This window comes from Artemia sp. Qi Xiang Cuo, chromosome 12 (assembly GCF_049724085.1).
Source record: "Artemia sp. Qi Xiang Cuo chromosome 12, ASM4972408v1, whole genome shotgun sequence".
Lineage (NCBI taxonomy): Eukaryota > Metazoa > Arthropoda > Branchiopoda > Anostraca > Artemiidae > Artemia > Artemia sp. Qi Xiang Cuo.
Genome location: NC_142805.1, coordinates 24295440 through 24310426, shown reverse-complemented (window position 1 = coordinate 24310426; position 14987 = coordinate 24295440). Strand labels below are relative to the sequence as shown.

Below are 14987 nucleotides of genomic sequence, written 5' to 3'. Positions count from 1 at the left end.
ACAAAGAACCACCATAGAAAGCCCTAACGATGAATCCTCAGGAACTAGTTCTACTGAATCCGACGAAGAATCAGATCCTGACTACCCCCAAGATGCAAAAAAACGAAAACCGGCTTCTGTCGCGGCCCCTGCGTAAGCCACAAAATTAAAAGGTCAAAAGTTCCTACTGAAACAGGTTAAGAAATTTGACCTTATCTCAATGGGAAAGTCAAAAAAGAATAAAACGCCAGAAAGCGAACAGAAAGTTGCCACAAAGTCTGGCAGAATAAGTAAAAAACCAGATAAATGGAAATACGTCTAGGGATAGAGTACCCCAAAAAACTCATAAAGTATTATTAAGACGAAATGAGCAGCTTGAAAAAAAAACCCATTAAAATAAGGGTATATGAATAAGACATTTCATCTAAAGCTGACCATAAAAGGTAGAAAGAATTTAATAGTTAATTTTTCCAGACAAACTGAATCTCGGCGTGATAAAAAAACCCTGAAAATAGAAGAGGAACAAGAATTGTTCAACCCTCCCCCAAAAACAAAATACCTAGTGCCACCCCGTTACAGACAGAACAAATATGGATCAGCTATTTCAAATAGTATTAAAACTTCTAGACACTTCGGCACAATTGATAACAGAAAGATTGAAAATTGAGAATATGATAGAAGCCACACTTAAATCTCTCAGTGAAGTTAAGGCCTCCCCAAAAAAATGAACAAAAAAATAAATGAGATCCTAGTAACTAAACAAATGGATAAATTAATTGAGACCCAGTTTATGGCAGTTAAAGAGCAGACCACCAAAATCCAGGATGAAATGGAATCAATAAGTGACGCCACGCTTGTTAAAGGATATAATTATCCCGACAAGGTCCTAAAATTACAGGTATTATATAATAAAATGCAGGAAATTGGTAAATAAGTGCAAGATTATAGAAACAATACTGTACTATCTGCAACAATAGCGGTGCAAGAAGCCCTGGCACCTGAACGAGTAAAGCTCCTAGACTTACAGCATAAATACGACCAGTTAAAAGCACAGGAAGAGATAATTAAACTACAACGGGACAGCTTAGAGAAACAATTGAAGGAAAACCAACTCGAAATTATCAGAGATCTGCAAAAACAGAGAGACTTCTGCTCAAACTTAGAGAAGATGGTGGCAACCTATTTCACAGTTGAAATTGACCTACCCCTTTATCCCCATTTGGAAAATTTTCTTGCTAACAATTACAACGAAGGGTCATCGCAACCCTCGTATTTTGCAATCCCAAACCAAGCTTGGCATCAAAATTTGAAACCCCAAATAGAGTCCATTCAACAAAACCCCCCCAATGGACAATAATGTAACTATTAGGACCCAATACCCTAATATCTAAATAACTGACACAACTGGCCAAAATTCATCAGAGATCTCCTCACACAAGGAACGCCCAAAACACATCCATTACCAGAGGATACAGAAAACTAGGAAAATATTAATCATGGCAGTTAATTAAACTCAAGGGGGAGGTAAAAATTCTTTTCTCGTTTAAATGCAAAAAAAAGAGAATTTTGTTTAACAAGTTTATTACAGTAAAGTGCATAGGCAAGGATGCAGCGATAGCCTAATAAATCGAGCGCAAACTCGTTAATCTAGAGTACGGAACTTTTGGGAATTGAATTACGTTCGAATACACAAATAGCCAGGTGCAAGGTGGCACCGGTGAAAAAGTAGTTCAACTTTGACCTGAAGTTACCTTGTTTTCGTTTCAAAATATATATTCATTATTGGTTAATATGGAGCTTTAGATGACTCAAATTACGTCGAACGAATAAGTACCCGATGTATGAGGAAATACTGGTGAAAATGTAGTTTGACCTCGACCTAGAGTGTACCGTGATCATAACTAATCTTGAAAAATTAACTAAACAAAGATCAATAGAAACTACCTTTCATTTCAGAACAATGGCCAAAGCAATTATTGATACAGAGTTCATAACCATAAAGCACGCAAAAGAAAATGTCATATACTCGGCAATGATCATATACGCGGCAATGATCATTGTGAGTAAATCAGGGGAAGAAGTCTTCGCGAAAAAATGGAACGTCAAGTATGATTTAAGGAAATATGACGTGGAATCCTATAGATTCGGTCTAAATTTAGCAAACAGACCCAAATATTGACCCGCGAGAGGAAAATTGGGAGTAAAATATAACGGCAGAAAGGGCAAGTACCTCCATTATATTCAACATGAAATAAGAAAATTGCAAAAACAATATAAAGTTCGGTACTGGTACGTTAAAGTTCCATGTCAGACAGATTTACTGCTTCTTGACAAATGTAAAACTATAGCCCAAGATATCGTAAAGCATGGGATATTCTTCAAACATGAGAATTCGTTACTTGCAAGTCATAATGCCTGGAAGATATTTATGAAATTGGATCCAAAACCGTTTGAAACCCTGTTTCAACAAGTAATGAGTCTAGAAAAGAATACTAATGAACTATAGGACTCTATATTCCAAATCTTAAAATCAGACAAGAGCCTGCAGACAACAAAAGAAATGCACCACAAGGAAAGTAAAGGAGATCTACCCCCCCATTATTCCTAAACTAAAATCGAAATTCCTAATAGACGATATTGACAAGAAAATGGCGGAGATCGATAAGGCCCTAGGAACTAAAACAGAGAGAACAGAAGGAAAAGAGCAGTGAGTAATGTGGACGGCTCCAGAAGCGAGCATACTACAACAAAATATACTACAAGGTCCTTCTTGACAACTTCCAAGAAAAATAAACTCTATGATGGAAATTACGCCATGCTAAATGAATTACCAAGCATATGGACATACCTCAAGCAACTATGGCAAGACCATACTACGAGGAATATTACTAAGAAAGTATTACTAAAAGAAATAAAGAAAAATATCGACAAGCCACAAGGAAAGAAAAATACCTCGATAACCACGCCCAAACTCGAGACAAGGACATAGAAAATACAGCCCTCACTAACGGACACCACAACCAATGCAATCCCAGAGTTAATCGAACTCAATAAAGCATCGCAAGAAAGACAAATTACCCTAACGCATTTGAAACCAACAACGTTTACGAAATGGACATGGTCCACAGGACCCACATTTACAAAGACCAGCTCCTTCGGCAATATGTATATAAATTTAAGAGCAAGACTCCCAACATTGCATACCGAGACTCAAACTATATTAGTTCAAGGTTACCATTCGGATAAGGAAAGGAAACTTTCTGAAAGTAAAAAGAAGGAAAAATACGTACCCGAAAAATGTTGGACAATTGACGGGAAATATACATGTGCCAGACGGGCCATGGCTGACGAACCAATCAAAGAAAACGTCGAATTATTACCAGAGCTAAATGAGAAAAACGCCCTAAGAGTATCAATTCACCAATCCTTCTTAATATTGTATAGACAAAGACTGCAAGCACTATTTGAATTATTCAATACAGAAATACAAAAGTTAAAGCAAAGTACCACAAGAATCTTCAAAGTATTCTTTCGAAAAAGCAAATACCGCAGATCAGCTAGTCTAATACCAATCGTAGGAGAATTGGCTTCACGCTTATTTGGGCTGTCAACTGAAGAAGACCTGGATATCCTAAGGGAAAATGTGAGAAAACTAAATAACGCCATGAACGTGACCCTACATGTCCAAAAAATACAAGCCAGTATAGCCCATTATCAAAGAGACAAAATTGAGGCTATCTCGAAGAAAATATCAAAGACAGTAAACATAATGAACTATTTAAAGAATGAAGTAGATCGTGTGATTTCCGATTCGAGCCTCACCATGGTATCTCTAAACATAGCGACAATGTTATTACTTAACTTGGCAACTGATGTTAGCAAATTTGAATTTGCATTATTTGTCCTTACTGGAGGAACCTTATCATAGGACCTCGTGGACCCTTCGAACCTAAAAAGTATCTTAGATGAAATAAAAACATATCTAACGTTCGGTCTACATCTAGCAACAGAACCAAAAGTAGCAAACCTATTCCACTACTACACCAAGCTAAAGGTTCACATAACGGAGATAAATGAACAACTATTTGCAGTAGTAAAGATTCCATCAATAAATCAACAATCCATATATGACTTGTATAAAATTTCTACGTTCCCAGCCAACATAGGTAGAACTAATTCGTTCATGACTATCACCCCCGAAGCGGATTACTTACTTGTCGATCAAGATAGAAGGAAATATGCCATAGCAAATCCACAGGACCTTAAGGAATGTGTAGCATTCAAAAACCTAGTATGTCAACTAACCCTGCCTATTTATAACGTAAAACCTGGATCTTGTATGTTAGATATATTTTTAAAAGAGACTCAACAAGAAGAAAGTCCCAATTCATGCGAAGCGCTAGTAGGTAGTACAAAACGAGAAATATTCATTCATCTTAGAAATGATCTATGGCTATTTTCGGTCCCAAAGGAAACAGTTGGCACTATCTCTTGCTATGATAACACAGAAAGAATCGATCCAAGCTACAGAACTGAACTACTATTACAAGACGTGGGAAAAATAACCATAAAACAAGGGTGTCGATTAGTAACCAAAAGAAGCCACGGTACAAACACCACTGATAACCACAAGCACGAATATAATAAACCCCAAGGTGGTCAATTTCAAACCAGTCAATTTATCGCATACAATTCCCAATATCGAAAACGAAGAAGTAAAAGCCACAATATGGTCAAAAATAGAGAATGTCAAAGGAACCTTACAGCTAACAAAAATAAGAGAAGCCTTAGACTCTCAAATTCCCCTATTTACTAACGAAGACCAAAGATTGACGTATGTAGAAAGTAAATACGGACTATTCTCAACAAATTTTTGGTGGAATATCCTCCTGACAGTAGGATTCGTATTCATGATTTCTCTAACTATAAGAATGCTATTGACCCTGAATTACGGAAGAATTATTATACCACGTAGAAAAAGGGCAAAGACAGATCACATCGAGTCGAGTGAGATGCAAAACCTAAACCCGGAACTCCCTGATAACCCTTAAACCAAAAAATGTAAGGGAGGACATGATCGAGCGAATGGGAGTAGAGGTCCTCATTCGTGCCATGTCCAGTTGCAAATCTCTACTTATTGTTTGCGTAAACCCATGCAGCTGCAGGGATTTATTTCTTAAGCAGCATTGACGCGCATAAACAGTAAAGACTTGAAAATTTATAGTAAATCAAGACCTCTTATAAAAACCATGTAACCTACCTCGTATCTAGTTATATAATAGAAAAGTAAATGCTAAAGTAGATGAGTGTTGAATAACATTTAAAAATGTGTTGAATATTGAACATGTGCCAAATGCGCATACATATATGTATATATATAATCACTAAATCTTGAAAATCTCATATTATGTTATTCTTCGTATACACAATCATTTTTCTTATGATTACCGAGCTTATCTCTTAGTGATCTAGTTTTGCTGCAATATGCATTTATAAGCATGAAAATTGCTCTTAATTGTTTTATCTTTGAGTTAACCATACCCATATTAAATTGATTTTATTAGTACGACTAACTACCCCTATTATTTCAAACGATAGTCCTCGTATAATATTATATAAATTGTGTATTATTGCTGTATGTGTTTTAACTTATGTAATTATAAAGAGCATATGATTCTGCCTAGAGATATATATTGCAGGAAGCAGATTAATCAGTGCAAATTAATTATTGGTGTACCACTACGCAACATTGATACATCCCAGTAGCATCTACTCTCATCATTCGTCAACCACCGATAAGTACTCACCAAGGAAACCCCTGAAGACAATACCCTGATGACAATCCAAGTCACCTAAGCCTAGTACCAGGTAATATTACCCCAAACAATATCGGCATACCAAGACCCTTATATATAGGTATATATCTGAATTAATGATCATCTAGAGAACCACCCTGACCGCAATGTCGTAAAACTACATAAAAAAACCGTCGATAACTATCCGTAGACGGCAAGGTCCCAAACATTAAATCCTAAGGACCAAGAACAACCCTGGGGCCAATCCCTCAAAGATTATATATCTTAAGCCCCAAATCAGAGACAATATGTTGAACCAAGATCCAAAGTTTAAGTTTTGACCCTATCCAATCATTATTAGATGTCGCAGAACCAAACCATCCTCCATGAGAAGAAGAACCAAACATAATCAATTTTGCGGGAAGTATGAACCGTACGTGCAAACTTTCCCCGAAATAAAGTGTCAGAGAAGAGATTAAACCAAGCTAACTTAGCCATAATCCCCATAATTAAGCCATCAATGATTGTGTATCATATAACCAGGGTTGTGTATCATTTAACCAGGAATCAAAGACAATGCATTGAGCCAAGGCCCTAAGATGAAGTTTTGATCCTGCCATAGTTAACGTTAAATGTCGTAACACAGCCCATAGTCCAAATAAAAGATAGACTGAACGTGAACAATTTACGGTAAACACAGACTGTAGGAGTATTAAATTTTCCCAACGATAACAGTGTCCAAGAAGAGATATCCTGCGCAGTGATCAAGATACCCATTTCATGTAATCAATTCCCCAAGGGTTATGTACCTAGTAAACATTTCAACATCCCTGTGACAACCCCTCGTATTTGACATGACGAACCACGTACGGACAATTTTGTGCAATAGTCATACTTATGAACAATGTAAAGGCTTATCCCAAGCAACAAGTGCTAAAAGATGAAACACCACGAAGACAAACCATAAACAATTAGCCAACACACTAATTAGTTCAACGGAACCCAAAATAAAGTGACAACGTATGTGAGTATTATAGACACGTAGAATGATGAAGTAAGTGTGAAGTCTTATATATCTAACTTGTAACTTTAATGAATATTGAAAAACTTATCATAAAACAGATGAAAACAAGTGCAAGCTACCTTATCCCAGTGTTGCAGTCAGTTATTAAGTTAGCAAATATTAATGTGTCAAACTTTTTCTTGCAAATTATTTTGATTCATACATATCAGTGTGTTAAAAATTAGATGTAGTTAGATGTTTCTGAAGTCAGATACTTATCGTACCAATATAGCGTCAGGTGGAAGTATAAACTAGTATTAGAAGTAGCGAACATGTACTACGTCAAGTAGTAAAATAATTATAAAAGCAGAACTTAATTAATAAAACCATGTAGAATTATTAGCATATCAGGTGAAGGTATTCTTAGTGTTAGGTGGCGGAAATAATAATTATTATGTAATCATATTACCTAATGTGTTAGTCAATATAAACTCTTTGGCCCTTTCGCCAAATAGAGTGAGTAGGTGATGGACTTTAAAGTAATGTCGTCATATATATAGTCTCATAAAATAATCGGGAATATGAAAAAAAAAGATATACATTTTACTAAGTTAAATTCTTTTTAAAGAAAGATCAAAATTTGAAAGAGTAGAAAGAGTAGGATAACAAAACGATGAGGACATCGATAAGAATGGGAAGGATGATATGTAATGGAATCAATTTTCAAAAACCTCAAAATTTTCCAATTAAAGTTACCCAAGTAAAATAAAATAACCCAAAATATGAACCTGTAAATTCAAGTAACCTACAGATCAAGCAAGACTCAGAAATTCAATTCAAAATAGTAAAACAAATGTATTTTATTCAAACATACATTGTAAGAATCTTTCCCACAGAAAAAGTAATAAATAAATCCGCCTCCGTGTCACCAAAGTATGCAATAAATATCAGTCTGACCAAATCTTATATGACAGGTGACTAAAAATGTTATTTAAATCTTAAGAGCTTGAATTTCCAGACTATCAAGAGATGGTAGAATTTATTATACAAAAAAATTGTCACTCGAGATTCAAAATATATTTGTGTAATCTAATTGCATTGTTCTGAAAACTAAGTTTAAAACTATTTATCCCAATGTAACTAAATCGTATTGTCCCTTAACAAATTTCACAGAAATAAATTAAAAGTCTTCTGGAAACTAAGTGACACCTCGTCAGCAAAATATTACAATGTAAAACTTTGTTTTGTTAAGAAAAATTCCTAAGTGATATCTTAAAGTTATAAATCGTAATTAAGCTCAAGTATCCCATTGGTATATACCTATTCAATAGAAACATAGGACATATAGTTGAACCAATAAAATCAGCGTAATGTACTTTTAAGTAACGCCCGAACGTGGCCTCTGGCGAAATTGGAGAGAGTATATAGTTAAGACTTAGCAATTTTTGGGCCAGTTTTAGAAGCAGTCGAGTCTAGCGAGAGTCTAGGAGAAGCCTATGATGAGTTTTATGTGATCAGTCTTATTTGAGTTTACTTGCAGTTTATTGGGAATGAATTTTTGAGAATATTTATTATCAGTGAATTAACTTTTGACAACAATCTTATATTAGTGTATATGACTATGAAATAATTTCGATATTGCCGACAAGCTCTGTACCGATTATGTGAGTAAAAAAAATAAATACATTACTTTCTTATTTTATTCTCTTTATTTTAGTATTTCTCAGGATAGTTAGTCCTTGTGGCTCCAATCGCTCTCAAGCGAACCTGAAACCCTTCAATCTGATTTCGACTCAGTATGGCCATTAATGCAAGCTCCCCATTTGAACCGCTAATTTAAGCTCCCCACCCACGAAGTTCCGCCTCCACTCAGGTATGGCACTCACGAACTGTCAACTAAGAGTTTAATTGAAAATTACCCATAGGAATAATTAATTGAAAAATTCCTATATAAGGAATCAAAAACGAAGACATAAGAACAAAAATTTTTAATTGAAACCCCCCCCCCCATTAGAAAGGGACTTTGTAAAAATATCAAAAAGGGCTCGTTCAATTGAAAATTATAAGGGTTGGTGCCCTTTTAATAGTCGAAAGGAATTGAAGGGCAAGTAACCCCCCACTCACGCCCACCATTTCCCCAAACACATCCAATCAAAATTTTGAGACATCCATTTTTGTTCAACGTATTCGAAAGTTCTGGAAATTAGGTCTTTTAGGATGATAACCCGCTCAGAGCCCTCAGTGCAAGGGTTTTAAATTATGCCCTGGGGGCCTATAAGGTTTACATAGAAAGTTGTTGTAGAAATTTCAAAAAGGGTTTATTTGTTTGGAAATTGAAATAGCCCCTTTTAACAGTCAGAAGTGAGTGTAGAGTAATTGACCCCCTCTGACACCCACCATTTCACAACAGACATTCAATCAAACTTTAAAGATAGCCATTTTTTTCAACATAGTTGAAAGTTCTGGAAATTATGTATTTAAGGATGAAAAACCCCCCAGAGTCCCCAGGACAAAGCTTGTAAGTTAAGATTAAATCAAAATGCACTCATTTAAGTTAAGATTAATCATAACTTATTTTGACTAATCAGTTAAGATTAAATCAAAATGTCAATAAGGCATCTCAGCAGTATCCCAAGAACGACTGAGGGTATTATATTCAAACTTTCGGGACTACTTCTGCTCATAAAATTCAACCAAATCAAAATAGCGTAAGTGTATGCAAGCTATCAAAGAAAGTAAACAATTTTTGTTTTGCGAATGGTATCAATTTAACTATTTGAGGTCAACTAGAGAAGGTATAAAACTAAATTAAACACTACTATTTGTGTCCAGATTTTTAAAAGGGTGCATGTTGTTAAAAATTGCTGAAAAATTTTCTCCGGCATACAAATAGCAGGCAAACTATAAAGTCTTAAAAAAAAATTAAAACTATTATTTTCTTTTTCCCTGAAAAGACTATGTCAATATAAAAAAACAGAAATTAATTAAAAAAACTTTTTCCACAAAATAAGTTTTTCAAAGAAAAGTAAAGAACTCCATTAAACCAAAAAAGAGCAAAAATAAAATCAAATATTCTAGCAAGCATGAAATCGCCACAAATCAGCATCGATAAATAAATGAAACCCAAAACGAACAGAAGTTACAATAAATAACCGAGCCAAACTCAAAACCAGCAGAAAGTAACATAAGTAGGGCTCAAAACCCCAATGCCTTCCCAAGGCCAGAATATAATTTGCAATTTACTGAAAAAAATACAAATGGAATGTGTATTGTAAGTTTAATATACATATACAGATATTTGTTAATCAAAATGTTAATATTATTTGATTTATTAAAGTTATAAAAGTAAAAAACCTTTATATTTTTTGAGTAAAGGGCAAATTATGTTCTGGCGTGCGGAAGGCATAGGAGTTTTGAGCACTATCCATGTTAATTTCTGCTTTTTGAGTTTGACTAGTTTATTTATTGTAATTTCTGTTCGTTTTGGGTTTCATTTATTTATCGATGCTGATTTGTGGTATTTTCACGCTTGGTAAATTATTTGATTCTATTTCTGTTCATTTTTGGTTTAATGGAGTTCTTAATTGTCTTTGAAAAACTTATTTTGTGGAAAAAGTTTTTTGAATTAATTCATGGAAAAAGTCATACCTTTAGTCAAGAGTCCACGAGTTTCCTTCAAATGGAAAGGCATACTTTTTTGTGAAAATATCATTATAATACTGGTTGATACTGGTGCGTTTGTCTCCTGAGAATTCCAGAATACTTTAAGCCTGACTATAGGCCTGTCATTTGAACAAAACGCCTTGGACTCTTCGATTCTCTTTCGATTCTTTGATCACTTTTGACTATTAAAACGGCAGTAGCCCTTTGAATTTATAATCGAAAGAGCCTTTTTTGAAGTTTCTAAATTATACCTTTCAGCAGGACAAGGTGGGGAAAAGATGGGGAGAGAGAGAGAGAGAGAGAGAGAGAGAGAGAGAGAGAGAGAGAGAAAGAGAGAGAGAGAGAGAGAAAGAGAGAGAGAGAGAGAGAGAGAGAGAGAGAGATAGAGACAGAGAAAGAGAGAGAGAGAGAGAGAGAGAGAGAGAAAGAAAGAGAGAGAGGGAGAGAGAGAGAGAGAGAGAGATAGAGAAACAGTGAAAATGAAAGATAAAATATAGTACCTGAAGTTTCCCTGTGACGACGTTCACAGTAATACCACCCCCACCTCCAAAAGAGGCATCTATAATGTCTATTGTATAGGCACCTTCTCCATATATTGGCAATACACTTAACAAAACACCATTGGTCCAATACAGTCCAGAAACCTGAAAAATATTGGGTAGATCAAAGTCTAACTCATGTGGACACACAGGAAGTCATTTGAGAGGAACTTTAACATTCTTGAGGGGGAAGGGTAGGTTCCAGTCTCACAAATAGAAGAAAACCTTTGTAATATATGAAAAAAAATATAATAATCCATTCTGTGGATTTTGATTTTGATTTTAAAATGTCAAACTACATGCACTCTATCCTTCGCAAGTGTATTCTGTTACAAAAACGGCTTCCTTTTCATAGGCAGCGCAATAGCACTGCTTAAGTAGAGAACGATGTTGGCAAAATGTATTATTTTATTTTGGTCTGAGACAAGGGCACTTGGTATCGAAGGAGTTGTCGTAGAGACTTTAGTGGAATCGGAGTGGATTGTACCCTTTTTAAAAGCAGAAAGTGAATGGAAGGCAATATATTTCCATATTTCCAGATAGAAATTATGTTTTTGTGGAAGATGATCCACAATACCCCTCAGGGCAAGGGGTTCAGGCTCTGCGTTGGGGACATACAAGAACGGTGTTGGCACAATGAATTATTTATTATTCTTTTCCTTTAGACCAGGGCACTTTCTATCGAAAAAGTTGTCTTAGAAACTTCGAAAAGGGCTCATTCAATTGGAAATTGGAGTGGCTTGTGCCCTTTTTAATAGTCGAAAGTGATCAGAAGGCAACAAAAACCACTTCCAAGCCCACCATTTCCCGAAACACATCCAATCAAAATTTTAAGATAGCCATTTTTTTTAGCGTAGTTGATTTCTGGATAGAAATTATGTTTTTGAGGAGGAAACTCCCCCAGAGCCATCAGGGCAAGGATTGTAAGTTATTCCCTGGCGGTATATAAGGTTATTATAGAGATCGTTGTCGTAGAAACTTCAAAAAAGGCTCTTTCGATTATAAATTGAAAGGGCTAGTGCTCTTTTTAATAGTCGAAAGTGATTGGAGGGCAACTAACCCCTCTCTCACGCCCACCATTCCCCCAAACACATACAATCAAAAGTTTGAGATAGCCATTTTGTTCAACGTAGTTGAAAGTTCTGGAAATTAGGTCTTTGAGGATAACCCCCCCCCCCCACTCCTCAGGGCAAGGGTTGTAAGTTATGCCCTGGGGGCATATAAGGTTTCTTATAGAAAACGTTGGTGTAGAAACTTCCAAAAGCGCTCATTCGATTAGAAATTACAATGGCTAGTTCCCTTCTTAATAGTCGAAAGTGATTGAAAGGCAACTAACACCCCTTCCACGCCCAGCATTTCCCTAAATAAATCAAATTGAAATTTCGAGATAACCATTTTGTTCAATATAGTTGAAAGCTCTGGAAATTATACCTTTCAACAGGACACTCCCCCCACAGTCTTCAGAGCAAGGGTTATAAGTTATGCCCTTTGGGCATATAAGTTTTTATTAAAAGATTTGTCATAGAAACTTAAAAAAGGTCTCTTTCGATTGGAAATTCAAAGGGCTAGTGCCATTTTTAATAGTCGAAAGTGATTGGACGGCAACTAACCCCCCTCTCACGCCCACCATTTATCCAAACACATCCAATGAAAATTTCGAGATATCCATTTTGTTCAACGTAGTTAAAAGTTCTGTAAACTAGGTCCTTGAGGATGACAACCCCTCCCCCTCAGAGCCCTCAGGGCAAGGTATACAAGTTATATGCCCTGGGGGCAAATAAGGTTTTTATTGAAATCTTTGTCGTAGAAACTTGAAAAAGGGTGCATTCAATTGGAAATTCAAAGGGCTATTGCCTTTTTTAATAGTCGAAAGTGATTGGAGGGCACCTAAACCCCCTCTCACGCCCACCTTTTCCCCAAATATATCAGTAGGGTGTATCTATGGAATTCTGTGTGGCCCCTAGGAATTCCCATGCTATTCTACGGGTCCTCTACACCTTTTCAAAGAGAGTCAGAACTCCCTCACACAGTTTGACATAGAATTTTTTTTGTAAATCGAAAACTAGAGATTGTCAAATTGCGTATTTAGGAATGGTTTTGTAGGGAAAGCTGTCTATCACTCATGTGCTATCCAGAGTTCCATTTCTTTCAAGTCTGTGCTATCAAGAGCGGTTTCTGATTTGTTTAGGACAATTGTCTTTAGCCAACAATAGTTTGATATGAATGTGTCGGTAGATAGGATTTGCGAATTTGATCCTATTAAGGTGGAGAAAAAAAAAGAAAAGGGTTTAGCATTTGCGAATACTCTTAGAGTACTTATAGTGCTGTACGGTGGGGGCCGATCTGCTAACGAAAACCCCATCTGAGTGAGTTGAAATAAAAAAATTTAACAAGAAATGGCTGAAAAGTGTTTTTGGGGAGAAGGGTTGATTGTGTACTGTATAATACACAAGTGATGTTTGGACAGTGTTGTCAATTTAAAATAGTTTAACTTTATATTTTACGAAGAAGTTGATACTAAGAGGGGTGTAGATGACAAGAAAAGAATTATAATAACGGATAGCTTTACTTCTTCGATGTGTTCCATATAATAGATAAGTGATGGGGTGATGGCAGAAGGATCTCTTAGAGTACTTATAGTGCTGTACGGTGGGCCGAGCTGCTAGTGAAAACCCCGTCTGGATGAGTTGAAATAAAAAATTTTAACTAAAAATGGCTGAAAAGTGTTTTGGGGGAGATGGGTTGATTTTGTACTGTATAATACAGAAGTGATGTTTGGACAGTGTTGTGAATTTAAAATAGTTTAACGTTATACTATACGAAGAAGTTGATACTAAGAGGGGTGTAGATGACAAGAAAAGAATTGTAACAACGGATAGCTTTACTTCTTCGATGTGTTCCGTGTAATACATAAGTGATGGGGTGATGGCAGAAAGATCTCTTAGAGTACTTATAGTGCTGTACGGTATGCCGAGCTGCTAGCGAAAAACCCGTCTGGATGAGTTCAAATAAACAATTTTAACAAGAAATGGCTGAAAAGTGTTTTGGGGGAGATGGGTTGATTGTGTACTTTATAATACAAAAGTGATGTTTGAACTGTGTTTTCAATTTAAAACAGTCTAACGTTATACTATACGAAGAAGTTGATACTAAGAGGGGTGTAGATGACAAGAAAAGAATTGTAATAACGGATAGCTTTACTTCTTCGATGTGTTCCATATGCTACATAAGTGGTGGGGTGATGGCAGAAGGATCTCTTAGAGTACTTATAGTGCTGTACGGTGGGCCGAACTGCTAGCGAAAACCCCATCTGGATGAGTTGAAATAAAAATTTTTAACAAGAAATGGCTGAAAAGTGTTTTGGGGGAGATGGGTTGATTGTGTACTGTATAATACACAAGTGATGTTTGGACAGTGTTGTCAATTTAAAATAGTTTAACGTTATACTATACGAAGAAGTTGATAGTAAGAGGGGTGTAGATGAAAAGAAAAGAATTGTAATGACGGATAGCTTTACTTCTTCGATATGTTCCATATAATACATAAGTGGTGAGGTGATGGGAGCGGGGTGTCTTAGATTACTTACAGTTTGGTAGTGGAGGGGGGAGTTGCTAGCGAAACACCACTATGGATGAATCAAAAGGAATATTTTTACGGGACAGGTCTGAACACTATTTTTGGGGGAATCGGTTGATAACAGAGTGGGTGTCTTAGAGTATTGAAAATGTTGTACTGGTACTGAAATTGCTTGTGAACACCCCAAATTAATGACTTGAAATAAATTTTTAACAAGAAATTTCTGAAAAGTATTTTTTGGGGGATGGGGCGATGACAGGGTGGATGTCTTAGACTAGTTATAGTGCTGTACTCTGGCATGAATTGCTTTCGAAAACCCGGATGAATTAGTTGAAAATATAGTTTTAACAAGAAATGTCTGAAAAGCACGATCAGAAATTAAGAATTGTCTTGAGGGGGGAATTTTCCATGAAAAAGGGGAAAGATATTTTT

The 14987-nt window shown here is 35.9% G+C and overlaps 1 protein-coding gene and 1 pseudogene across 1 annotated transcript in view; one reads left to right on the top strand and one right to left on the bottom strand.

Moving 5' to 3' along the window:
• The window catches only part of LOC148945909 (uncharacterized), a 176537-nt gene that overhangs the window by 80278 nt on the left and 81272 nt on the right, over positions 1–14987 (bottom strand). The window contains exon 4 of the mRNA XM_089097932.1: positions 10941–11084. Coding sequence (XP_088954058.1) covers positions 10941–11084 — 144 coding nt within the window. The remainder of the gene's footprint in view (positions 1–10940; positions 11085–14987) is intronic.
• Positions 3320–5030, top strand: LOC148945910 (uncharacterized; annotated as a pseudogene).